The sequence below is a fragment of the Charadrius vociferus genome, unplaced genomic scaffold, assembly GCF_000708025.1.
Source record: "Charadrius vociferus isolate BGI_N301 unplaced genomic scaffold, ASM70802v2 scaffold636, whole genome shotgun sequence".
Taxonomy (NCBI): Eukaryota; Metazoa; Chordata; class Aves; order Charadriiformes; family Charadriidae; genus Charadrius; species Charadrius vociferus.
The window spans coordinates 475,276-501,331 of record NW_009649189.1 but is presented as its reverse complement, the minus strand read 5'-3'; the positions used below and the strand labels follow the sequence as shown (position 1 = coordinate 501,331).

Genomic DNA, 26,056 nt, shown 5'->3' with positions numbered 1-26,056 from the left:
GAGTTCGGTTTCCCAGCTCCATGCTGCTCTTAGCTGCCACTCCATTGTCTTTGGTCTGCTTGGAGTAAGTGGATGTTGAACATGATGCAGGGCCCGATGTTTCCCTCCTGTAGCTCTGTGGAGCTCTGCGGTGGCAGCCAAACCGAGCTCACAGCACGGCAAACATTGATGCTGGGGCTCTTCAAACTGAAATTATCCCCAAGGTTTTTCTGCACCCGGTGAATGAACAGTGCGTGTTGTGACTCTGGTAGGTTCAGGACCCCTTGCTGGCCACATGTGGTCTTTGGGCTCTGAAAAGGGTCCCAGAGGACCCAAAAATGCCATCAGCACCCTCCTTCCACGATGGAGCAATCAGCCAGGATTGCACGATTGCTCCTGGGCCTATTGACAGTGCATCTAGTTGCTGATCATTTTTATTATCACATGTGGGTGGGTTTTGTCGGAACTGAGACAGTGTCTTGCAGGGAGCAAACCTTTGTGGGTATCTGGAAGCACTTAGTGCCCAGCTGATGCTAACAGACTAGTAACGATAAGCAGATCTGATTTGTCTCTGATGATGTGGCCAGTGATGTTCTGAGTCACAGTTTTTAGTCATGCGAGGTTCAGCCACATGATTGCTAACCTCCTTCTGACTCTTTGACATTAATTCCAGGATGAAGAGGAAGCATTATATGGAAGAAAAATGTTAGGGCATAACTGCAAGTAAATAAATAAATGGTTTAGGTGGTTTAAAACCAGGGGCTAAGCTCAGTGTTTGGCTAAGATCACCCACACAAGCAGTGACCATCCCTTGGCTGATAGGTGGTAACTCAGGAATGGGGTGGCATTTGGATCGCATCCTGCCCGGAACCCACCTCACCCGCCTTGCCACCTGATGGTCTTCTTCTGCCCCAGCTGACCCGCACCACTGTGCCTCGAGGTTCCCCTGCCCTCCCAGTTTGTAAATAAGTTATTGCAATGTCTGAGTGCCTTCATCAATCAGGCACTTCAGCATGCCTCAGGTTTATAAACCTCGTCTGCATTTGTAACTGGTGGGAGCAGGGAGAGGAGAATGGGTGTGACCATTGCTGGATGGGGAGCACAGTCCACTCCACCCTGGGTGTAGCTTTTCACTTGCTTGTGCCCCGTCCCTCCTTATGAGGTTGTTTTCCTTCAGGGTGATGGGTTCTAGCTGGAGTACTTAATGTGAGCTTGGACGAGGCAGGAGGTGAGGGGAGGACATGAACACTGCACACGTTATAAATTGGCCGGGGGGGGACGGCGAGGGACTGGGGCTGTGTGACCGCTGCTGTCGGCAGTGTTGTTCGGGGCTTGCTGGGTGGCTCGTGGAAAGGAGCAAGGGAAGGTGAGAGCAACGCAGACAGCACACGTGCTCCAGCTCAGCGTTTTCCTCCTTCCTTCCCATCCCTTAAACCCAACTAAAAGTTCATTTCTGAATAAGCTGCACATCGCTCGCTGTGAATATCAACTACTCCCAGGCGAGGAGCACATCTGTAGGCACAGCAAAGCCAACTGTGGGGACGTGCGTGGTGTTTGATTTGCCTCCAATGCAGATTCTCAAACAGATGCTTCATGTGCACATCGCACATCAGCTTGTAGCGCGCCGTGTACGTGACTATGGTGAGGAGGAGGAGGAGGAGGAGCAGGAGGAAGGCATCTTTTGACTGTACCCAACACAAATTTCAAGATGAGTGCTGCCAGGAGCTGAGGGGTGGCCTGAACACTCGTAGACCCTATAGGTGATGTGGGTATGGGGCATCACCTGGTTGTGCCATGGTTGTAGAGAGCAACGCTGATCATTTTTCACCTTGTAACCATGCAGAGCCGCGCTGGGTGCATCTTGGAACCTATGTGTTGTTTTTTATAATATTTCTCTCCTGGATGTTAAACACTGTAAAAGGAGTTTTCAGCCAAAATTGTGAGTTCTCTTTCTTGATATGATGATGCTGCAGTCTCCTGAGAACCTGATGGCAGGAAGGTTTGTTTTCTGCAGCTTAAAACAAATGTTAAAGGAATATTTCTACCAGGAAAATGTTTTGGGGTCTAGTTTCCCTGCTACTTAACAGTTTTAATTGAAAAAGCAGTCAATAAGGGGATAATGCATTTTGTAATGGCATCGTTCTTCTGAGGTTGTGGAAAATGCTATAATTAAGCTGATAATTAAACCCTGTGAAGTTAGTTATGATCCCTGGCAAAGGCACAGGGAAGTCATGAGCAAGGGTTTGCCCAAAGTCTTGTTCTGAGTCAGACAGAGAGCCCAGGGGTCCTGGCACCCGCTTTCTCATGAGTCATGTGGAGGACTAAGTCCTGTCTCTCCTCTGTGGATGAAATGACATTGTAGAAAACGCAGATTGAATAACTCAGTATTTTGGGGTCGCATATGGATAGACCAAATATATGCACGGGCAGGTACTAGAATCTCTTTAAAATGCAAATTGTTTTCTTGCTAATCTGGCTAATTTCTTTAACCCAATTTGCATCATAGTGTATGGTTTTGTTACTGCCTTTCCCTTGAAGTGATGTACTGCAATGTAAATCGCCCCGGATCCACTGTCACCTTGCATTACCTTCCCCAACGTGATCCAACGTGCTGTGACTGATACAGTCCGACTTGATGTCATAAACAGATGCCTCCCATGGGGAAGCAGAAGGAACGCATTTTCTCGTAGCCCATAAATGTTTTAAAGAGTGGCTTTCCAAGTGATGGGGTACCCACCCCTTCCCTTTTCTCCTTAATAAGCTGTCCCAGAAATGAGCTCCATCCTGTGCGTGCTCATCCCCCTCCAGCCCTGCAAAGCCATTCAGCGTGTGCTGAGCCCTGAAGGAATGAGCAGCTTTAGCAGTTGGATGGGGTCTTCTTGCCTGTTATGGGATCAAAGCTATTAAGAATCCCTGCTGGGTTTCCTTTTAGAGCCCCTGTTGCTGGCTCACCCCTAGAATATTCTCTCTTGTCTTCAAGAAATTACGGGCAGAGCCTAGCGAATAGAGATCACTATTCTGGCAAACGAGCATTTTGACTCTGCTTATTTTCACATTGTGTTTCTGCGAAGATAAGGACATGGAGAGATTTCAATCAGTGGTGCATATGCTCAGATCAAGCATATGAAATATAATAAAAAGGAGAGATAGCAGCAGCATGCAGTGCACGTGGTAGCGCTGTCCTGCAGGGCTCCTGCAGGTACCGGAGTCAATAGTGACATTTTAATAGTAGCCCTTGCATTGATCTGCTTTAGTCTGATGGTTTTAGACACTTCGTACGCCTAATAATTTAGCAACAGCAACTACATGGAGAGGTGGATACAGTCAGTTCCAGCTGAATTTGAATAAAAAAAACAACCAAAAAGTCTTACAGTTGCTGATTCTGTTTCCAGACTTGAAGGAGAGCTAATAATCCACCCATATCGATTGGCCTAATAATATGTAGGAGGGTATGCCTATGGACTGATAGGCAAAGGAGAGGCATATAGACATGGAACTACCCTGTTCAGAGAAGCTGGTATTTTTTAGATCCTTCAACAGGCATGGCTTTCCCTTTTTTTTTTTTTGCCGTTTTCATTAAGCGTCGGAGAAGTTCTCTGAGGGAAAAGTAATATTTGATACAATGCTCAGATATACTTCAGACAGCCACATGCCTCATTTACAAAACATACAATATACTGGAGGGGCTTGGGACTGCCATAGGCTCAGTTCATTGACTGCAGGAGCAGTCTCCTCTTCCTGCTAATGGCACTGAAGCTGCGTCTACACCGCCTGCTCTGCATGCCAAGCACACAGGGCTTTTAGGAGATGGATGCTGATGGAAAGCTGAAATGAAATGCCTTGTAGATTCGCAATAGTCTGGCTCTTCCCTCTGCCTGTACTCCCTTTCCTCTGGAGGAGGGGGTTGGCCCTGTAAAAGCTTTGCAGAGACCTGCCTGTTTGGTGGCTCTGTAGAGGGGAAGGGCCATGGTCGTGCTGATGGCTGCTGTCCTCCTGCCAAATTTGGTTTTTTGAGAAGTGACTTGCCCACAAACTCTCTGGGGCCGGGGAATGGCCTATCCCTCTCTATTTGTGCATCACCTGGTCCTGTCTTCAGGTGTGCGTGCACCACAACACGGGCCATTCATTGGGATAACAACAAATTTGGGTCTGTAGGCTCCATGAAATTGAGGCAGGAGGTGCCATAGCGTATGTATGGGTCCACGATATGCAGCAGACCCAGAGCAGCACGTTGGACATGGCACTAAGTGGTACTTCAATGAAAACACTGATCTTTTTCTTTCATTCCAGGGGATGGCCAGGTTGATTTTGATGAATTTATGACTATTCTGGGACCTAAGCTGGTATCATCGGAAGGCAGAGACGGCTTTCTGGGAAATACAATAGACAGCATATTCTGGCAGGTAAGCAGTGAGTTTTTTTAATGCAACTTTAGCCAACTATCAACAGCTTCCAGGACTGGTTTGTTGAGGAGCACAAGGTGTTTTGCTAAGCGTGAATGTTTGTGCAAAGGCTACTGGGGTCCCTCTCGCTGTGTGGTGGGTAAGAGAATCCCGTGTTGCTGGAGGGACCTGCTCTCGCTGGGCGCTGTGCGGGAGGCAGGGGAAGCACGCGCTATGGATGAACTGCAGCACAACACAACAAAGAGCCCAGTTGTTTGTGCCACATGTTCTGGGAACATTTTGGAATTCATTTTTGGAATAGGAAAGACATTTTTCTCGATGAGTCTTTCAAGTTCGGAACCTTGAACCTGTCTGGCTGCTCTCAGAAATGTGCCGCCGTTCAACGTCCCTCGGCTGTGGCAGGGGGATGCTCCGTGCAGAGTGAGGCATGCCGTGCAGGTCACTTCTGATCGGTGCTTCTGCAGTTAATTCAGGTCCGAGGCTGAGGATAATGGTATTTTACCCATGGTGCTGCACTTGGAGGTTTTTGGTCCTGCCAGTTTCAGGCAGTGGAAGGGAGACAGGTCTGGCGGCAGGAGCTGCCTCACGTCTGTTGCGCAGCGTGATTTTAAACAGCGTTAGACCTTCCTGGAAAAGCAAGGGCAGCCCAGGCTGTTATGGTGGGGATTAAAAACCTCCCAAAACACAGTGCTGCACATTTCTTGCCAATGGACTAAACGTGTGGCTTCCTGTGAGATTGCTGCTCATTTCATTGATCATCCAACAGCCTCTGCTTGCTAATAAACTTTGGCTGTTACCAAGTTTATGTGAATCAAAAGAGTCAAACCTGCATATAAGCTTTTCTGTCTTCTTTTACTACCCTCCAGCCCTGTCCAGGCTGCATTGGGTGGAGTTTTGTTAAAGTCGTTTAAAAGTCTTTTAACAACTTGTTCCTGGCCCCCTGGCATGTGCTAGAAATAATTCTGGAAACCCTGGTCTGGACTCTAGTGTTCGGTTTTCAAGGCACGAGTTTGGTGTTGGTGAAGCCACAGTGGTTTGTAACGTATCTGGGGGGATGCGAGACTGTGTCCCCATTGCACCCTGTGCCTCATCCCAGCGCGTCAGCAACGGGGAGGGAAGGAAGCACCATCCCGTTCCACCGAGCCATCGGTGCCTCCCGGACCCCCCGGCAAGACTGGACTCACCAGAGCCATTCAAGAAGCAAAAATACCCATTAGGAAAATCAAGTTCGTGAGCTGAACTCTTCAATGGGGAAGCAGAGGAGTCTGGCGCCCTCCCTAAAATTCAGCTCACAGGTTAACCCGCAGCCATTTAGTGACCCTTCAGCCCCTGTACATGCCTGCGGTGACTTTGCCCAGAGGAATCGAGGAGGGGAGGAGGTGTGCTCCGGCTGTAGAGCAGCAGGACTCCTGCACTCTGCTTTCGCCTTGGTCTTTCATGCAGCAGGGACCGTGGCCCTTGTGCCCCCCCAGGCTGTGATGGGATGAGGGAAAAGAGTGCGGAGACTTCAGGTAGCCGGCCCCGCGGTGGGAAGAGACGGCCCCGGGGCTTGTCTGCAGGCAGCAAAGCTTTGACTGAGTTGCACAAGTGCTCCAGGGCCTTGGAAAAAAAAGTTTATGGTCTTTTACTTGTAAGAGTAAAAATACATCTCTTTACATAGCACTTTCCTGGATTTCAAAGCCCTTGAAGAGAAGGCTTCATCTCACATTTCTTTTCTCCTGGGGTAGGAGAGCTCAAGAAGAATACAGTAATTTTTCTGCTTATTCCTCAAGAAAAAGCAAGGATAAAACCACGTAGGGAAGTGCCATTCAGGGAACAGGTTCCCTTTGCCCCTTCCTACCTGGCTTTACCCACACTGGCTGTAGGGCCATAAGTCACCTTGTCTTTAAGCAATGCGTTTATGCATCTGCATTATGTCCTGTGGGACTAGGTCTGATTTGAAACAAAGCCCTTTTCGGACTCGGGGCCTGGTGGTATTTCCCATATCCCCCTGACGTGGGATTTTCACATTTGCTGGAAAGGACTGGCATGGAGAGGGCGATGAGTTTGGGTTGCTGATAGAGCACTTTCCCCCATGCAGTCATTCCCAAGGGATGATTGTAAGGAGAGGACGGTGCCCACAAGCCCGTGGTTGTGAGTGGTGCTGGGTGACAAGGGCAGCACGGGTGGGACAAGGAGGGACAGCTCTGCCTTGGTGCCCGCTGGCCGGGCAAGGCTGCCAGGAAACTTCACCCCAAAGCTGCAGATAGCAAAATGTGTCTTGAAGAGGCTCTTACATCAGTCCCAGGGGGAAAGAAAAATCCATGTTGACATCCAGAAAGTGCCTTCCCCTCTTCCATCCAAACAGCTTCCCTCCAACTGTCACAATTTTGGCTCTCAGGGCATTTTTGCTGAGGGTCCAGCTTTCTATACTGTGGCACTTCTGTGTAGACTCTGTTCCAAGCGCGCCTTAATAACGCTTTAAATAATGCAATGACAGAGTTAAATAATAAACAGCAGCAGAAGGAGAGAGGAATTCAAAGGAACAGGCAAGGGCCTGGAGATGCGTTTGCAGACGAAGCTGGGAGTGAGTTGGTGGGGTACAGGAAGGCGGTTCCAGATGGCAGAAGCTGCAGAGGGGAAGGATCTTACAACAACAGCAGTGGGGCTGCGGGAGATGGGGAGGAGGTAGAAACAGTGAAAGAATAGGGAGGAGAGAGAGGGATCATGCGTGGAAGAGGCAGGCTTGAAATAATAGGGAAAGGGTGCATCCCTCCTATCGTATGTGTTGCTTAAGAAGCGATGGCCAACCCGGGAGAAGCAGGATTCGGCCGAGAGCTAAGTGTTGGAGGGTGTTAGAGACATGGAGGGTCCCTCAGATGTATTTTTCCTTCCTTGATTTCCCATGTGGGCTTTAAATTGAGTTGTATTGGGGTGTGTTTAAGGTGGCTGACTCTTGCTTTCTCAGGTAGCGGCGATCAGTTCTGCTCCAGTTGGAATGACTCTCCGCGGTCCCTCAGCCGGGTCGGGAGGTATTTAAGGGGAGGGAAAAATCATCCCTGCAAATACGATTTCAGGCTGAGTCAATATAGACTAATGGTATCAGGGGAGCTGAGGGAACATGGACTCTCCTCCATGGCAGAATGTCTTTCCTGGGTGAGATGCCGTGCACACCAAGCACTGTTTGGCGGAGAACATCCCCGGGTGCCTCCTGCTCTGTTTCAAAATGGTTTTCTCATCCTCATGCCAACTGTGTGCAAATGGAAGTAACATGTACCTGTGCACAGACATCTTTAACTGTCTTAAATTTTTAAAACAGTCTTAAACTGTCGTAAGTGTTTTTTCTTAAGTACACAGCTGCTTGGTAACCATCAGCCAGTCCTCAGCGTGCAGGATCATGGTCAGGAGGAGCTTGAAGGCTGGAAGCACCCGATGAAGCCCCATTCTCCCTGGTTTGGGGCAGACCTGCCGTGGGAAGCTTGCAGCAATGATGCAAATGTCCCCTTTGGCTGCTTTCACAGAGTCTGCATTTATTCAAAACAAAATGTAAAGAAAAAAAATGAGATTTTGGGAGTACCTATTGAACTCTGTTTTGAAAGGCAACGGGAGGAGGTGAGGGGTGTTGGACCTGCCATGGTCTGTCACAGGGTGTCTGCCCCCTTCCCTCTCCATCTTTTTCTCTTGTTTTTTAAAAAGTGGCCACCAACCGCTCGCCTTCCCCTGCCCACCTTCTCTGAGCTGCTCCAGCAGCTGCTCACGCTTATTGTCCCGACGCTGATTTTCTTCAGCGTGTCCGGCAGTTTTTAGCAGTGATGCAGTAGCCGTGGTGTGGTCAGAGAGATGCTACTTGATCTTTATTCAGGCATGAGAATTTGTTTTTGTTTTTCCGGAGCTCAGGGAGTATGAGCCTGGTTCCCGTTATGCACTGAGGGCTGTGCTTTGTACAAGTGAGTTTTGTGGCATTTCCAGTCCGTGGCCATTCGGCTCTGTAAAGCGGTTTAGATCAAGAGCATTGCAGAAAAGACAAACATCACTACTGGTAAATATTAGCTCCTTTTTTTTGGCAAACAGACTCCAAATCTGTCCACTGTGCCCTGCCATTCTGAGCCAGAGAGAGGGATGAAAAGAGAGGGGAGAAACGGGGATTTCATATTCATTTACAATTTCTGCCCAGATTGTTTCTGAGTGCAAAGACCTTCAGGCACAAGTGTTAAATAGTTTGCACAGGATGTAGTGTAGTGGATCTCCAGTCCCTGGGGGTAAGCAACAGGAACAGAAGCAATAATCATCTTGGATTCTAGGCTTTTAATTAAAATAAACCTCTCTGTCTTGGCTAAAATGCTTTTTGAAGTCAGAGCAAGTTTGAATGGTTAAACAGCAGGACTGCATCTGCAACGGATGCAGAATAAATTCTGTACCCAGCAGCACTGATGAGATTATTTTGAAAAGTCAATACTTTGTATGGTCATCATTTGAGAGGCAAAACGCCGCCTGCTATTTTTTTCCCCCCTCTCTCTTTACTGTATACACGTGGAAGCTGCAGGGAACATCATTTCAGCCAGCGCTAATGCATTGCCTGAGCAAAGATATCTGGAAGCTTTGTCTTGCATGAGGGGACGGCACTGTATCATCAGCTCAGACATGGTGCCCATTCGTCGCATTAGATGTCGCCTGGTATAATTCACGGGTGTTCAGGAGGAGGCTGGCTGGTTTGGGATAAATAATGCTGCTTCACAGGAGCAGGAAGACCAGAATACCAACGCGGTGCTCCGGGAGATGCTGCTCAGAGATCTCATTTTTTCCACCGTACAGATGTCTCCACAGTTTAGGAAAGGGGGTGGATGGAGGACTGGGGAGGCAGGTCCTGCGAACGGAGCAGTTCAGCAACTGCTCGTGTTTTCTGGGCTTGGGAAAATCTTTTTCATCTCTCCAGGCTTCCACATACCTTTGCTCAGGAGAAGGAATACCTCGTTTTTTATGATCTTTGGTGGATGAGTAGGTACAGCCAAAGCCAGATCCCATGACACCCCTATTGAGGAAGGAGGTATAGCCAGGGACAGGCCAGAGACAGCAGAAACCCCCGTGCTCCTGAGCCACCAAGCTCCGCAGCGTGCACCAAAGGGCGTTTTGTTCCCCGCATGCAGGAAAAACAGAGCAAGGCCCACATCCAGACGTGTAGCACTGCATCTGGCGCTGGCTGGGGAGGGGGCACAGGGAGGTGAAGGGGGAGCTCGGGGGTGACTGCGAACGTGGGAGAGCGGGGGGACGTGGCTGGGATGGGACACAGCGGTTCCATCCTCCCGGCACGGCTGCTGGTGCTTTCATGATTTGCTGGGCAAAACTGCCCATCCGTAATCTTGTTTGCAGTTGTCGCTGCAAATGCAACAGCGTCCCGGGGGAGAGATCTGGGCTCTCATGATCTGGTCAATCAATTAGTGCTTTAATAGAGTGAAATGAAGGAGAAAATGTGTGGGAACCTCAGTGGCGCAGGGCAGGGTACGGAGAAGGCACGGTGGGCGATGGTGTGGGAGGGAAGGCAGAGGACGAGGGGGCCGCATTGGGGCCGCGCTGCCTCCAGCAGCACATGGCTCTCTACAAAGATTTTGCTTAGAGAGGGGTTTTTCTTTATGAAGTCCAGTAGATAAACCTAATGCGATTTCTCTCTATACGTGAGTTTTCTCCTCTTGTGCCTGCAGAGGAGTTAATTTGATGATGGCAAATTAGCCTTGCCGGAGTTATGGAGAAAGCGTTTGTGTCTCTGCACACAATTCCACGTGGTGACAGACCCAACTGCCCCCCGCCACTGCAGACCGTGGCAGTGCCGAAATGACAGCTTGCCTCCCGCGGCGGGGCTGGCCAGGTGTGGGGTGTCCATACATGGCCTCCCCTCCTCACCCTCCTCCTCCTCCTGGGCTGGTGCAGCCCCTCCGTACGGCTGTGGGATATTGCTAAACCCCAGGAGGGGCCATTTTACGTCTTGAGCTGCAATTGCATGCCAGAGCTGCTCTGCCGCAAATACCTCTTGATTTCAGGTGCTGCTGTTTCAGCCTGTCTACAAACCATCTTAAATTGACTTCTGTGGAGGAAGAGAGTAAGTTTTGCAGTTCAGGGTACCAGGTGATGCTTGAGGTCGGTGGTGGTTCCCGGCAGGGCAGGTTTCGCAGCTGGGCTGGGTGCGTGTGGTTTAGAGTAAGTAATGAACTGCTGTTCTACTGCTGCTTGGAAAGAAAGCTGAGGTTCAGGAAGGAAGGACGGCTCTGTGGCATGTGCAGACTTAGTGTCTGTGTAAGTGGCCTCCCTTTTGGCGACTACTTTGGGGTTTAAATCAGGAAACTCTGCAACTGAATGTTTGGGTGCCAAAACTTGATGGATGGGGTCAAGGATGGGCGGTGAGGGCTGTGCCGTTGCACCACGGACTTCCCCTCACCCATGCATGTCCTCTTCTGTCTTTGTAGAGACGGACACGACACTCAATATCCAGTTACAGCAATCGTTCCCTTTATTTTACAAGCAGTGCTCTTTTATATCCTCTTAGCTGGTTGCTTATCTGTGCATATATTCTATCATTCTACTTTTGCCCGATCCACTCTCACATCACACACCATTCAGCCAATACAATTGTTGATCACGCACTGTTCATGCTCTGGGAAAAGCCAGGATGTTTGCCACCCCTTATCTTGTTTGCTCGGATCTTCTCAGGATTCTTCTGTCTCCTCAAGGGTACACGGGTATCTGTTCAGGGTCAGTGTTAAACTTGTATTTTGATCCCTCGGACCAGCCGAGTTCTCCCACACTCTTCCACGAAACAAAACGCTCCACCACACAGCAATATTTTCAGTGTTCGCAGCAATGCAGGTTCCTGCTTTTTGGTTGTTGAACCTGAAATACCTTAAAGTGATTTCTGCAGAAAAGAAGTTCTGTACTTCTTAAAGAGCTACCCTTTCTTGGGTTTCCCAAACTGGATACCACCAAACCAAAGGATTGGTTGAAAACCTTGGCATTGCCTCTCCTGCAAAAACCACTGCCACTTGGCCTGGGAGCCATGGAGATGCCTTTCCTGTGACAGCTAATACTGGGCTCTGCTCAACTGGAGTCAGGAAATTCACCTGGTGCACCGTTAGCTCCAGTATCCTGACCGTGTTTCCAGTTTCAGAAATTAAACGTGTCCTGCAATATCTGTTTCTGCATTTTAGATTTGATGTGTGGCTTCCTTCTATCCAGTTTTAAAATGAGGTTTCCCATTACAAGGATGCAGATGGCTGTGTTGCGGTGACGAGCAGAGTGACTTTGGCCATGTAGCTGGTGTGGATAGTGTGCTGTTCATATCGGCTAACCTGGGACACCGCTTAGACTGCCTTTAGAGTTAACAGAGAGAAACAGCCACTTCTAGGGTGGAATTCAAGGGATCTGCTTTAAGCATCAACCTCAGGAAGACGCGTCATGCTTCAAAAGTGCCAATTTTTCTCCATTTGGTATAAAGAAAGTCTAGAAAAGTGGCTCAGCTGGAGATGTGTGCACTGGGGACAGCTAAATGTCATCTGATGAGTCCCATCAAGGGTTTCACCAGCTCTGCCGGTGCTGAGGCTGTTATCAGTGAAAGCAGAACCGTTCTGGTTGCCTTATTAAATCTTCTTTTGTTGACAAAGACATTCCCACTGAGTACGTGGCACTCAACGGTTGTTGTTGCAACACAGTGAAAGCTGAACGCTTGCAGATGGTGAATTCATCAACAAGACACTTCTCTTTGTAGTCTGTGCATCCAGCACAGACGTGCTGTCACAGCCGCTGGTGTAGACGTGAACACTGGAGAGGTTGATGGCCTGCATCATGGTGGTAAGGCTGTCTCATCCCTGTAACCCCTTTGCAGTGTACGAAGCTGCCAGTGGGCAGGAGTGAGCAATAATGTTTGGGTGGCCTCATTTTTATCTGTTGCTATGAAGGGACCTCATTTTCACCAGTACACATCTTTCCCTGTAACAAAATCAGTTCTCCCAAGTCATCAGAATCAAAGTTAGACCTCAGAACTGGAGACGCAGGAAACTATAAAGTTTTGAAAGCACTTTTGAACCAAAGCAGGAGTGGTACCAATAGCGGGAGAAAAACAAGACTTCGTTGTCTGACTGTGTTTGTAGCTTCGACCAGCTTACTTATACATCTAGCCTTCGGAAACGCACTACAGCTTTGGTTCAAAGCCTATTTAAAGCAGGTCATTTATATCAAGAGGCATCCTGCCTGCTGGATGACAGCGTACGACTGTCCTGGCAGGTGGTCATTTGGTTTTGTGCACAATCTGGAGCACTCACGTACACATACTCCATCCAGCTCTTACGGTACAGAGGTTATTTTTTCTACGCCAGCTTATATATAAACTCAGTCTGCAGCTCTGCGTCCCTGGGTAGGTTTTTTTTTGCCCCTGCCTGATGTGTGAAATAGGAACTGTGCTGTGGTCTTCTCCGTGATTTGCTCAGAAATGTAAGGAGCCATGCGTAGGAAAGGTAAATGTGTATGAACATCATCTGATGTGTACATGGGGACCTGGAATGTGGGCTGGGGAGAGAGTTTCTTACTTGTTGTGGACTCCTTGCTGAGGGGGGGTCAGACTCCCCAGCACCTCTGAGTGCCAGAGTACCTCTCTGGGGCTGGTTTTGTTGGGGCGGGTGGCTTTTTTCTTTGCACTTTGATGCCTTTGAAAGCCACCATTGGCTGCTGGAGCAGAGGTGGCATGTTTCATGCGGGGGAGATTCGGGGGCGACAGTTCCGGCTTCAAATCCATATTCCCCATGCCCCCAATGTCAGGAAGGAGGTTCTTCCAGAGAAGAAGTGTCACCAGTCCTTAAATCCTAAGCCAGCACCAGATCTCAGTGTCTATCCTTCCTCTTTGCACAGAGAAAAGGACAGGTAAGGATCTGCAATTCAAGTGTGACCAGAGGACACTACCTTTGGCTTGCCTGGGTACTTCATGTCCTTGTAACAAAATCATGTCTTTCACTGCACTACTGTAATTTTGTTGAGGGAAATCTAATTGACTATAAGGGAAGTCTGATTTTCCCGGAGGTCAGAATTTGGGAATTCTTTAAAACAGACCTGATGGTGGTGGCCTTTTTCTATTTCCTTTTTCTAAAGAATCCCTACTTTGAGATGGATATCTATCTATAGCCCTGCCTCCAAGCCCTGGGTTTCAGTAGAGTAAAAATATTGTGAAAATTTCACTTAGGTTTTAAAGAGAAGAGTAAGAGGGAAAAACGGGAAAAAAGACACTCCATCACTCATAAACAAACAAAAAAAAAGCTCAAGTGTTGGCAACTGTCTGCAACAAACAAACGTTTTTAGAAAGAAAAATGACCTTTTATGTGAAAGAAAAGCTAAAAAAAGAAATTAATCTCTTGGGAAAAAAAAGCCGGGTGGGGGGGAGGAGAAAGACAGACCTCTGAAAAAATGCAAATGGAGAACTACAAAGGACCACTGTGGTGGGGATGGTGGATAGCTCAGGTGATGGCTTAGTGTGAGCCAGATGAGCGGTGGATGCTGTGGCATTGAGCAAGGACCTCCAGGTTCTGGCTGCCGGACAATTTCTACAGCATGACGTATAACTCAGATTTTCCCAGTAGGTATCCAGGATTTTCAGCTCAGTGTGCTGGAGCCTGACTTCTAAAGCCAAAAGAAGTCTACCTGGTACCATCAAGTCACCTAAGTGACGCCCCAGTTAGATGTTATGCTTCTCAGTTTTATCAGCAAACTACCTCATGTTACAGCCCCGAAGAGACTGATGGCCAGGGCCAGCAGCAGCTGTTGGAGCATCTCGGTGCCTCTTTCAGGTTGCAGCAGGAAGATGACAAGAACTGCTGGTTTTCTGCTCACACAGAGGTATGAGGAGCAGCTCATGCTGGGAACTGCCTACGGAGGAGAGGGGTGTTTGCCAGCTGCCTGTGACTTGCAGTAGTGGGATCCCTGCCCATGCTCACCCAACCTTCACCTCTGTGGTGTTCCCCCTGCCAGCACAGGGCACAGCCTTGCTGTCCCAGACTGGTGTTTCTAAGGAGCTGTGGTGGTGAGCAAATCGGTGGCCCTAGCAGATAGTTCCCCAGTCAACAGCCACCTTAAGCTTCCATCAGGATGGAGATGTTTCCTTGGCTATCAGGATGGAGAGTTTTCCCTGGCCATCCATATGGAGGATTTTCCCTGGCCATTAGGATGAACATGTTTCCCTGGCCATCAGAGTGAAGGTGTTTCCCTGGTCATAAAGGTGGAGATGCCCTGGCCATGCTGCAGACACTGCCAGCTCCATCCTGCCCCTGCCTCCTGCCCTCCACCATCACTGAGGACAGGGGAAGATGGGGACATGGCTGTCTTAACGGCCACTGGTGGTCCTGAGACCATTTCCCTCCATGCCACTTTGCCAACCTCTGTGCATGCCAGGAGCTGCGACAAGGTCTGGGCCACACACCTCCCTCTCTTTCCCGTGGGGTCTGCACAAACTCCTGCCTTGGTTTCTCCAAGAACTTGTGCCAGGAGTGCTGCCAACAGGCCCGCTGCACTTTGATGTGGCATTTTTTTACTGTTTGGCAAGAATATCATGGACTGGTGGGAGATGTGCAGGTACCGAGAGCATGTTCCTGGTGCTGTGACCATCACCTCTCACTGCAAACAGTGCCACCACACTGGCTGAGCCAAAGAGGCTCTGGTAGCCCCTTCCCCAAGGCCTGACTTCATTAACACAATTTTTCAGCAGAGGCATAATGTAGTTTTACCAAATGACTGGAAAGTTGCTGATCTTCAGGAGAAATTCCTTAAGGTGTTTTTTCAAACCAATTTGCCACTTCATTGAGAACCTGTTTCTTTGTCCGTGGGCTTTCTGCACCATCATTTGACTGTCTGTGGGGGTTTGAGCATGCTGTGTCCAGAGCTGGTGGTCCTGATGCAGTCTGTAGTGCCACAGAGAATTTTTTTTTATTCTTACTGTTGAGTAACTCGATAAAGTGATAATTAAAATAAATAATTATGTAACCCAGCACATTTACTTACAGTTAAGAAAATGGATCGGGGTGCAGACACTTATGGCAGAAGTCCAGAGCAACCTGAGGAAGCTGGTAGAAGTATTCAATATATGTGTGAGCTTGGTGTGAAGCACTCAAAACTCATTTTGATCCTTTTTTCATGGAAATAAGCAGATCTAGCATGTAAGGGAAAGACCTCTGTTCAAAATGAGCCAGGATGATGTTGGTGTTCCCTCCAGAGATGTATTCTAATGTGCATCTTTCCTACGCTGAGCAGAGACGCAAACCTCATGAGATAATGCAGCAAGGTCCACAGGTGGAGTTCATGGAAATGCCCCGTTTTTGGAGCAGCGCGTAGGAGAGTTGCCTTCCCCTGGAGGAGAGATGGGGGAAAAAAGTAATCATATAACAATGATTTGCATGTTTTTAATCTCTTTCTACTCTTGCTGAGTGTGTTAGTTTAGATGTTTTTCCCCCGGAGGCTGGTTTGCTCAGGGGATTATTAGTACAAGACGTCGCTGTCAATCCATCAGCTCCCCCCACACGCACGGAGCTCCAATGCCTTCGAATTTTCAGAATTGACAGAGCAATGAAAAGACAAATGAAATAAACTGATGCTTTTTAGGGGAGCAGAAACTGAAAAGAGCTGTCACAAAGCAGACAGGCTGTACGTAGGTGCCAGGTTTCAGGGCTCTCAGGAACTGAGATGCCCTGTGAAGATAAACCATGAACCTCAGCTTCCAGCACTTGTGTCCTTTGTATTGAGAGACAACCGAGCTAATACTAATATTTATTTTACAGCTAGTTGGTATGCAGCCACATGTTTTCACAAAATTAGCCAGTATGTTAGGTTAAAATATATCCTTTCCCCAATACAAGCTGCTTCTTGCTATACATCAGCCCCGTCCTTGCATTTTTCTAATGCCGCATCTTTATTACAGACTGGCGTGAAGACTCTGCTGAACTCCCGGCTCAGAAATGCTCTTGTAGTTATTCAAATAGCCTTCGGTAGACTGTCTCTCTTTTTCCTACTGACTTTCAAAAGTGCTTGAGTCCCAAGGGCAGTTTCAGAGCAAAAGTGGAATATATTAGAATCGTAGAATCAAATGATGATGAAACCCTCCAGGAATTGCTGGTTTGGCTCAGGAAAGGCGTCCACTGGAGTGCTGCAGAAAGAGAGCACCTCTTCCCCAGGACTTTTTGTTGTTTCGTTAACTTTGTAAAATGTTTAAGAGAACAAGAAGAAACCACTATGATGATGGTACATCCAGGCAGGTGGAGAGGGACCCCAACTCTGGTCCTGGTGTGTCCAGAGCCAGCTGAGGCTTTGCCTTCTTCTGCCTCAGCTGTAGATTTGCTCGGCTTCATATTTCTTCTTGCCTAGGATAAGGCTAACTTCAGTCCCATTTAAGCACTTGATTTAGGGAAAAAAGCACCAGTTTAGTGCTGCATATGCCTCAAACTAGAGACTTTAAAATAGGTGAATAGGGAACAAGCAAACTCATGTGGGACAGGGCTGGAGAGTGGATCAATCCAAAATATCAGCCCAAAACAGCCTTATGGGCTGGAAGGGGATGTGTGCTGGCTATCCCGGGTCAAACTTCTAGGGCTTGTTTGCAGTTTGCTGCGATGATTTTAATTTGTTCTTAGCTTTGCATCTTCTTGATTCATGCTGAGCGTAATAGCACAGGCAGAGAAACACTGGCATAAATCTTTCAAGATTGGGATCTTAGGAACTAAGGGAAGCGCTAAGTCTTGCCTACTTGTACCGTGCTCCTTCCTCTCCTATTGAAGTAGTGGTTTTATGCCTACTGTACTGGCTGTGTACTACCTTAGAGAGTAGTTATGCTCATGATTAGAGATAAACAAAATGTTTTCATGAATCCAATTTTATTGAAATATTACCCTTTGTTTTTTTCCCAAGGGAAACTTTCATCAAAGACTCTTTGAAATTGCCATTATTCCCAGAATTTCAGCATCGTTTTTACTGAATATGTGCCTATTTTTTATCAACACGTTTTTAAATATTTTTTGCTCACAAGTAACATGGCATTGTTATTTATCTGGAGCATGTTTTTCAGCAAACAAATCAAATGGGTTTTCTATTATATCATTTGTAACAGAAAATGGATCCATTTAGGACCTGGCAAAATGAAAAGGAGTTAAACACGTTTGATGCAGGTTTTTCCATGTTTTAAACTCCTAGTAATTTATCATGTATAACTGTCGGGCATAGCTTTTTGGTTGCTACACATTGCCTGGCTGGCTACCAAGCCAGTAGAAATACACCTGATTTAGGGCAGGTATCTCTACAACTGGTGGCTGATACTTGCAAATCTTGCTTGCACTACTGTTTTTTTGAGTGCATTTTTTTTCTGTTGCAGCAGTGAATTGTTCTCTCTGCAAACTTCCTCCAGATCTCTCTGTGTTCCCATGGGGTAGAGATGGTTATGATCCATATATTGAAGAATAATGACTCCTCTGGCAGCCTGCATCTTGCTTCTCTGGCAGCCCCTCTCACTCTGGCAGTTGTCACTAATGTTTCTGGCCGTGGCCAAGGACAAGGAGGGCTCTACCATGGAAGGGTCTGGGGAAGGAGAAGGGGCAGGGGAAGGGATGGGAGAGCCTCCAGCCTTGCCGAGCTCTTCTCATCTCCTCGCACGGGCCGGTCTGATTGCTTTGGAGGCAGCTGACTGTTGATTGCTGTACAGGAATTAAATTAGGTGAGTTAAAAACCCATATCAATCACCGTCATGCATACTTGCATATGAAACGTAGACTCAAAAGGTTTATGGTAATCAACGTGGAGTGGCTGATTAAAGGCCATTAAAATTCACTAGAAAAAATTCTAATCCTCTCTCTCCACTTCCACCCGGCTCTTTTCCGTATTTGATAATCACTGCTGACTTCACTTATCATCCCTGACAAAGTGCCCCAGGATCGGACACGTTACTGCTGGCATCACGGCAGTGCGAGTACGTGCTGTACACGCACGTAGAAGCAGATGGGAAGTGAAGGTAGGAATAATTTGGTTTCTGAGCAGACAAAGCATGGAATCTGCAGGCAGGAACATGGTAAAAATGGTCTATCACACTCGTGCATCCAGGGACATAGAAGAAATACAGATGACGTTAAAATTTTAATTGCAGTGAGAATTGATGATTTCAGAAATCCTGTGGTGCGTGGTTTACTGCATCTCAGAAATTTCCAGTGAATATGGTATCTTCCTTTTAAATATGCTCCTTTTCTGAAGGTGAAGCAAGTATGGTCTCCACTGAGGAAACTGCTTCTAACTTTCCTTCTCTGAATGTGCCTCTTCCACAGCATACCAAAACGTCCCAGTTGTTATTCATACAAGGTCATTATGGACCTTATTACAAGACGGTGCCCACAACTAAACCTCCATAGGGTTTTTTGCATTATTATTGCCTGGCTCTGGCTATTTCAAAACCCTCAGGCCTGTCTTGCATGTGCCATTTGATAGACATCTAAATTGCTCCTCGAATTAACTCTCCATCTGGTTAATTTAACACCTGCAAAATTGAATCCTGGGCTTAGAGTCTTTTGATGAAACGGGGTCACAATTGTTAGGCACTGCCTTCGAGTAGACACTCGGGCTCTGGTGTCTTAGAGATGCCACCACAACGAGGGCCCTGAGTCAGCCAAAGGCTGGGAGCATCGCTTCCTCCCTGACGCAACGCCACCATCAGCAGAGGCTTTTGCAGCTCTGGGCTGGTTTTAATGCACCCCCAAGCAGTTGTTAGAGAGCTGAATGGGTAATAGAGTCCCAATTAAACCTTTGTGTGGCCTTTTTTCATTCCCCCTTGTTGTTCTTTCTGGTCATGTCAGCAGTTTGCCTTTCATGGCTCTGGTGTTGCTGTGTGTGATCTCCCCTTGGTGGCTGCTGGCGTGATGCTGCACACCCTGCACCTGCCACCATCACCTCGCTCATCCTGATTTTGATGTCACGGCACGGGTACCACGGGTACCACCATGGCACGGGTACCTCCGGTCATGCAGTGGGGTTGTGATGGTCCCGTGCCCAGCTGATCACCTCTCTCCATGGCGCTGTACAGCCTAGCGCATGCCTAACATGCCTTTTACCTTTATCCCATCAGGGCAGTGGTTTGTGGGTTTTCTGTGCTGGTAGAGCACAGTTCTGATGATGATGCTTTTGGACCAGAACTGGTAGTTTTCATCAGGTCAAGTCTTGGACATAAAGTCTTATCTTTATTCCTTCAATAAAAAGGGGGAGACAAGAGGAGGTGTACAAATACCCTGGCATACCTCAACACAGACAGCTGTATGTGTACAGTCTCTGTTAAAATGCTTTTCTAACATTGACAAGCTACTCGCCTGAAAGAGAGGAGAAAAGGGAATTAGTGCAGTTCAGCCCCACAGAGACAATAATTCAGCATCCTCCTGTGCTAATAGCATGATTTACTCCTAAAGCTTGTGGTTGCAGGCTGCTTTTGCACAGGGTCTGGCCAATGACTCCTGATCACCCCCTGAGTGCATGATTGCTTTTGTTTTTCCCCATTACTGGTCTGTAGATGATTAATATAAAGGTTAGTGTCCATGGCTTGGTCCTACAAAACATGGCTAATTGTGTGGCATTCTTGCCGACTTCAGCGAGATCTGCCTTGGTGAGCACTGCTCCTGCTTCTTGCTTTGTGGGGTGATTTTTAGAAATTATAGCGGTGTTAGAGTCTCTGTCCTTGAAGATATTCCAAGCCTGAGAGGACACGGTCCTGGGCAACTTGCTCAAGCTTTGAGCAGGGGGTGGGAAGTGCAGTGGTAGGGGTCCCGCAGGAAAGCAAAGGGTGGGAGGTATTGTACACACAGGTTTCCCGAGGACTGTACGGGCTCCCATGTTTCTGCTAAGCTTTCTGGTGCTGCACAGGCAGTGGGGCAATCTGCAGTAGCTGCTGTTTGCATCGGTGTCATCTACCGCTACGGAAACTGCAATGATGCTTGGCGTACCCAGAGCCACAAAGGCTGCCCTCCCTGTCCTCCTTCACCGCTTCGCCGAGGCTTCATCAGAAGTACATTAGAGCTTTCCTGGTGCTCTGTGGTTGCAGCAAATGTAAAGTGGTGATTTGTGGCAAATCTGACCAGGAGTCGGGTCTGGGTGTAACAGCGCAGTAAATACCACTGGTACATGGCAGTCAACAGCCTTCAGCCTTGCCGGCTTTTTCTTTTGTTCTCGTTTTGCACATGGCCGGTTCCCCTCAGCTGGGATGCAGCAACTGAATTTATTTTTTTTTTCCCCTAAGTTGGAAAAGACCTGTAAGATCACCTAGTCCAATCATTAACCTAACACTGCCAAGCCCAACACTAAACCGTGTCCCTGAGCGCTATATCTACACGACCCTTAAATCCCTCCAGGGATGGGGACTCCACCACTGCCCTGGGTAACGCGTTCCAATGCCTGATGACCCTTTCAGTAAAGAAATTCTTCTTATATCCAATCTAAACTTCCCTTGGTGCAATTTGAATCCATTTCCTCTTGTTCTGTCGCCTGTTACTTGACAGAAGAGGTCGACTCCCACCTCTCTTCACCCTCCTTTCAGGGAGCTGTAGAGAGCGAGAAGGTCTCCCCTCAGCCTCCTCTTCTCCAGGCTGAACACCCCCAGGTCCCTCAGCCGCTCCTCATCAGACATGTGCCCCAGACCCCTCACCAGCTCCGTTGCCCTTCTCTGGACATGCTCCAGCCCCTCAACATCCTTCTTGTGGTGAGGGGCCCAAACCTGAACACAGCACTCAAGATGCGGCCTCACCAGTGCCCAGTACAGGGGTAAAATCACCTCCCTGGTCCTACTGGCTACACTAGTCTTGATATTTTGTTTGCAGATGCTACCGTGAGCCAGGTCGGCTGGTACAGCTGTCCTGCAGGCAGGGTGGGGGCTCCAGCCCTCGCAAAGGAACGCTGTTGAGGAGCTGACCTAGTGGCTTCGGGGTTATATTCTCCGCTTGAAATTAAGATGTAAATTTCTGACAATAAACTGGAGAACACTGGGGGGGATTTTATTTGTTGGATGCTGTGAGCAAACATTTCCTCAACTCTTGCAGAGCACATGGATGCCCAAGAGCCTCTTTGGTGTCTCCTGACCCGTCCAGGGCTGCCACATCATCCGAGTTCCCTCTGGGTTGGTCACAGGCAGGAGATGCACCCCTTAACTCCAGGGGCTGTGTTGCGGAGCGATGTGATTTATGACCACTCGAACAGTGGGGTGTTAACTGGTGCTGTTTGATAACACAACTGGAGAAAGCGGGAGACAGCTTTGGAGAGTCCTTCTTTGTCAGCAGGTCCTGCTGTTGTCACACTGGGTGCGTAGAGAGCTCGTTTGAAATAAGCCCACTCTCTGTTTAAATACAAAACCCAAGCAAGTGCGGTAATGGCATCCAAAATAACAATTTGCAAAGAAAATGAGATATGGAAGTCAGTTGAGAAGACTTTCCTGGAGCTGGGGATAAATAAAATACTTTATTAGGAGAACTTTGATTCTTGATGTTTGCATCTGAAAACCCACAGCTTGAAGTCAAAGCCTCTACTTTCTACAGAGACAGAAACATTTCCTGTCAATAATGCCGAAGTAAAGAGCAGAAAGAAGACACAGCAAATAGGACCAAACACAAATAGATCCATAAATTTGAAGCAGACTGTTACCAAAATGGAAGTCGGAAGTGGAAAGCCTTGATATTGGAGGTGGGCTCAAGCTATACTGTCTGGAATCGGATTTCAGGGTCTCTTGAATTGCTGGATCGTAATGATAAAAGAAATGTTAATTTAGATGTTGATTGAAAATACTCCACAACTGCAAAGAACGAGGGCATTTGCTGTCAAGGTGTTTTAAGCCAATTGCGTTATATTTACTAAATTGGAGGATCTTTTGGGCATAATGACAGTTCAATTGAATTTGAAGAGGCAGTGATATTATATCTCAATCTGCAGGTCATTGTGGGTGGCTGGATGATGAAGTCTCATTCGCTTTTAGTACGAACAAGACATTTACAGACTTTCAGATCTGACTTAAAATATCACTGACAATAAAAAGGTCACATTCTTTCAATATGATAAACTCAGTGATTCATAAGTCTCTTGTCTCTTTGGAATGGGGTAAAGTACCTAAGCTGAAAGTATTTCCTCTGTTCTGACCTATAAAATTTGGGTTTGGGTATGTAGCGATGTGTAACGACCCGTGCTCAAGGGTAGGTGCAATTTTAAGAGGCGATGGAGCCACATTTGGAAAGCCAGAGCATCCCAGGGGGCACCTGTAAGCTGAAAAAAGGCTGCATCAGGGTGCGCACCCCTCCGTCAGAAATCAGCCTGCGAGACACCCGTCATGTATCATAATCCCACGAGCAGATGCTGTCTAAGTAATTAGCTCTGCTGCTAGATGAAAGGCCCAGGCTGAATCGTGCTAAGATTGCCTGCTTCTTTGCTGTAATTGCTAAAATATAGCAGTGCAAAAGCTGAAGCTTGGGCTATTGCTTTGGAAAGTTATTTCCACGCAGCTCAGGGAAAAAGTAAATCAGTTAATGGCTTTAATTAGCAATCTTTTCATGTCTTCACCCCATTGTCCACGAGGAGCTCTGCAGAGATGGTGCTCTTCCCTCTGCACAGATTGCAGAGGCGCGCAGCACTTGGCCACGCCGGCGTCTGCAGCTGGACATGGCAGTGGGGTTCAAACCTCCTCTCTCTCACTTTGATGCACCGTACGATGGACAGAAACACCCATTTTTTCTGGTCAAAATGGACTTGGGGATCCATTTTAAGCACCCTCTTCTGTCTGATCCATAGGACCTCTGTGGCAGAGCCTGTACCTGGACACATTTCTTGTAACAGCACTGATTTCTCTTATTTCCTTCATTCCATTTCTCCTCTGGGTACTTGGGGAATAAGTCCAAGTGCCACAAATTTTATTTCTTTGTGTCTGTGAAGCAAACAGGAATTTAACATCTCCTGGAGCACTGTCTCAGTGTGTAATAAGGTATCGAGGGAGTGTGACTTCTGAAATCCCAGTAACTAATCTTATCGCACAGGCAGAACTTGCAGTTGTTTTTAGGATATGATCGGATCGACGAGATAAATTTTTAATTAAATTAGAATGATTCTGCTTTTGATAGATGCCTCGGTTTTCACAGTTCCTGAAAGCAAACCACATAAGACCTGAGCAGGTTTGTGATGCTGAGGGACGCAGGGGTTATTGCCCCCGGGGCAGCCAGGACCGCAGAGGAAGGACAGGCTGCAGCCTCGGCAGGCGGTGGAAATGTAAGCGATGGCCTTGGGATGGAAACGGCGAATGAATGAGGTCATCTGCTTGGTGATGGCTCAAAAACTCCTGTCGCAACCTTGTTGAAATGCCACCTGCGAAAGACCCAAGAAGTCTCAGGAGCAGTTGAGTGACTGAGCGCTCTGGGGTGCATCAGAGGGAGGATTCGCATGGGCGACTGCTTACGCCAGTTCCTCACCTCTCCGGCTGGCGGAGGTCGGGCAGGTTTAGCCCTGAGGAAGATCTCAGCAATGTGGCTGGCATGTCTCTGGCACATAACCCAAGCTGTCACTGCTTTGGCAGCATTGCAAGCAAACTCTTTCCTGCGGAGAGGGCCATTTCCCACAGTTCTGGACCAGTGTGTTGAGTCAAGCCCAGGAAACCCTGTTTTTTCCCCAGTCCCTCACCCCTGCCCGCATTTGCTAGCCTGCCTGCATTCCTTCCCACTGAGCCGCTGCTGTCCCAGAGTGTTCTCGTGCTTATCAGTTTTCCTCGCATCAAGAGCTTTTAGCACAGACAGTGTGGTTTTAATGCTGGCCATGTGCATCTTCCTTCCCCATCTGTTTTTTTTTTTTTTTTTTACTTGCATCTGAAACACTTCAGAGCAAAAATCTCATCCTAATAAAATTAGACATGATAGTCCCCAGGAAGAGAGAGGAATGGGGCACCCACTCCCCGTGTATTGCTCCAAGCTGCCTGTGGAGTGGGTAATTGGAAATTATTGCAAGTATGTGTGTGCGTATACGTTTATTTTATTAATAGCCTCTTCTAGCAGTGTTACAGAGCATCACAGGTGACTTACGCTGTGATCTTGCCTGTTGAAAAGCAAACTGCCCTCTGTCTAAACCCTTTGGCTGTACGTCTCCACAGCACTGTGTACAGGCGAAGGATGTTAAAAGCCATCATTCTGAAGTCATCAGAAGTGATAACACAAAAAGCAGCAACTGTTAGAGAGCGCTGACATTGCACACACCAGAACTAGCAGCTTCTGCCACTTCCATGCTCCGGTGATTTCTGGGCCAATCCTTTGCCGTGACCGGACGGCGCAATGCCAACATTCGCCCATGTTCTAGGAGGCAGAGGAGGGATTTGCCACCTTGCCTTGTTCCCAGTGAAACACCCAGGGAGCATTTAGTCCAATCTGTCATTTTACCAGGAAACGTTGGTTGCTGGGGAAAGAGAAATGTTTCACGTTTGCAGATTTGATTTGGTTCCCCTCTCTTCTTGCTCTTGAGGATAAGCACCACATCTTGGATTTTGCTTAAAGCCAGCTCTGTGGAGATTGGTACATTGCTGTAATGTGTGTAAAACAATGTCAGATAAACAAACCAATGCAGTCGTGTGGTTTGCCTTATGCTGTAAAGCCTACCATAGCCTTGGCCATAGCCTCCCGCATGGGAAGGTCTGCTCCATCCTCCTCCAGTCCTCACTGAAAAGCATTTAGCTGCTTTGCTTTGCTGTTTGGGTGCTTTTTCCTACCACTTTGGCTGAGATTTCCTCTATCTTTGGTTTATTTTTGTGTGCATGTGGAGTTGTGTATGAAGTAAGTAGTTCTCAGAAGGACTGCCAAGCAGGGAAGCAGTCTCAGATAATAATAAAAGTCGTAAAAACAACCCCCCTCCCAAAACCAAGCCATTATTTTCTTGCAGACATACTGCAAATGCAAAATCAACTTATTAGCTAAGCATTCAGTCCTGATTTCATGATTTTATGTTTGGCTTTTATATATATATAATATCCATTTTCCACTTTCATAACACCCGACAAAAAAATCATTTCACAATCCAGTCCTATTTTGTTTTTGCCTATTTCCAGTCCAGTCAAACTCAGCAACAAAACAGCTGGCAGTTCAGATGCGAGTGTGATCGCAGCCTAATGTGGTACATTTAGGGAATTTCAGCCCTACCGCACTGAATTTGAGGTAGTAACTAAAGCTTGTGTCGAGATGTTGCCCCTGGCTGACCAAAGACACACGCTGCCAAAATGAAACTTTGACAAACAAGCTGGTTTCTTCCTTTCATTTTTAGTGGGAAATTTGATGTTTAGTCATGAGTATTAAATAGCAAAGCAATTTTCAAAGTTGAATTGTTATGAAATTCCATAAACTTTGAGACTTTTTGACCAAAGTGATGGCTCAGGCTGGGTCCCCGTACAAAATAATGCAATGTGACAAGCTGATGAGTTCACATCAATGATCTGTGTTATCCATTCATGGGAGGCAAACGATCCAAATTTCTATGGATAATTAGACAGAAAGGAGCAGGTGGTGTCAGGTTTTCCTGTTAGTTGTCAACAGCATAAGTGATTTCCACCAACCATTAAGATGCTTTTCACTCCTCTCAGCAGGACAAGGGCACAGTTCTCCAAAATGTACGCTTGGCTCAACAGTTCCTGGACTCAAGTAAAATTTAAAATGTAGCTTAGA

At 47.5% G+C, this 26,056-nt stretch overlaps 1 protein-coding gene across 1 annotated transcript in view; it reads left to right on the top strand.

Moving 5' to 3' along the window:
• Positions 1–26,056, top strand: part of CALN1 (calneuron 1) — a 137,588-nt gene that overhangs the window by 74,713 nt on the left and 36,819 nt on the right. Inside the window, exon 4 of the mRNA XM_009888854.1 lies at positions 4,270–4,382. Coding sequence (XP_009887156.1) covers positions 4,270–4,382 — 113 coding nt within the window. The remainder of the gene's footprint in view (positions 1–4,269; positions 4,383–26,056) is intronic.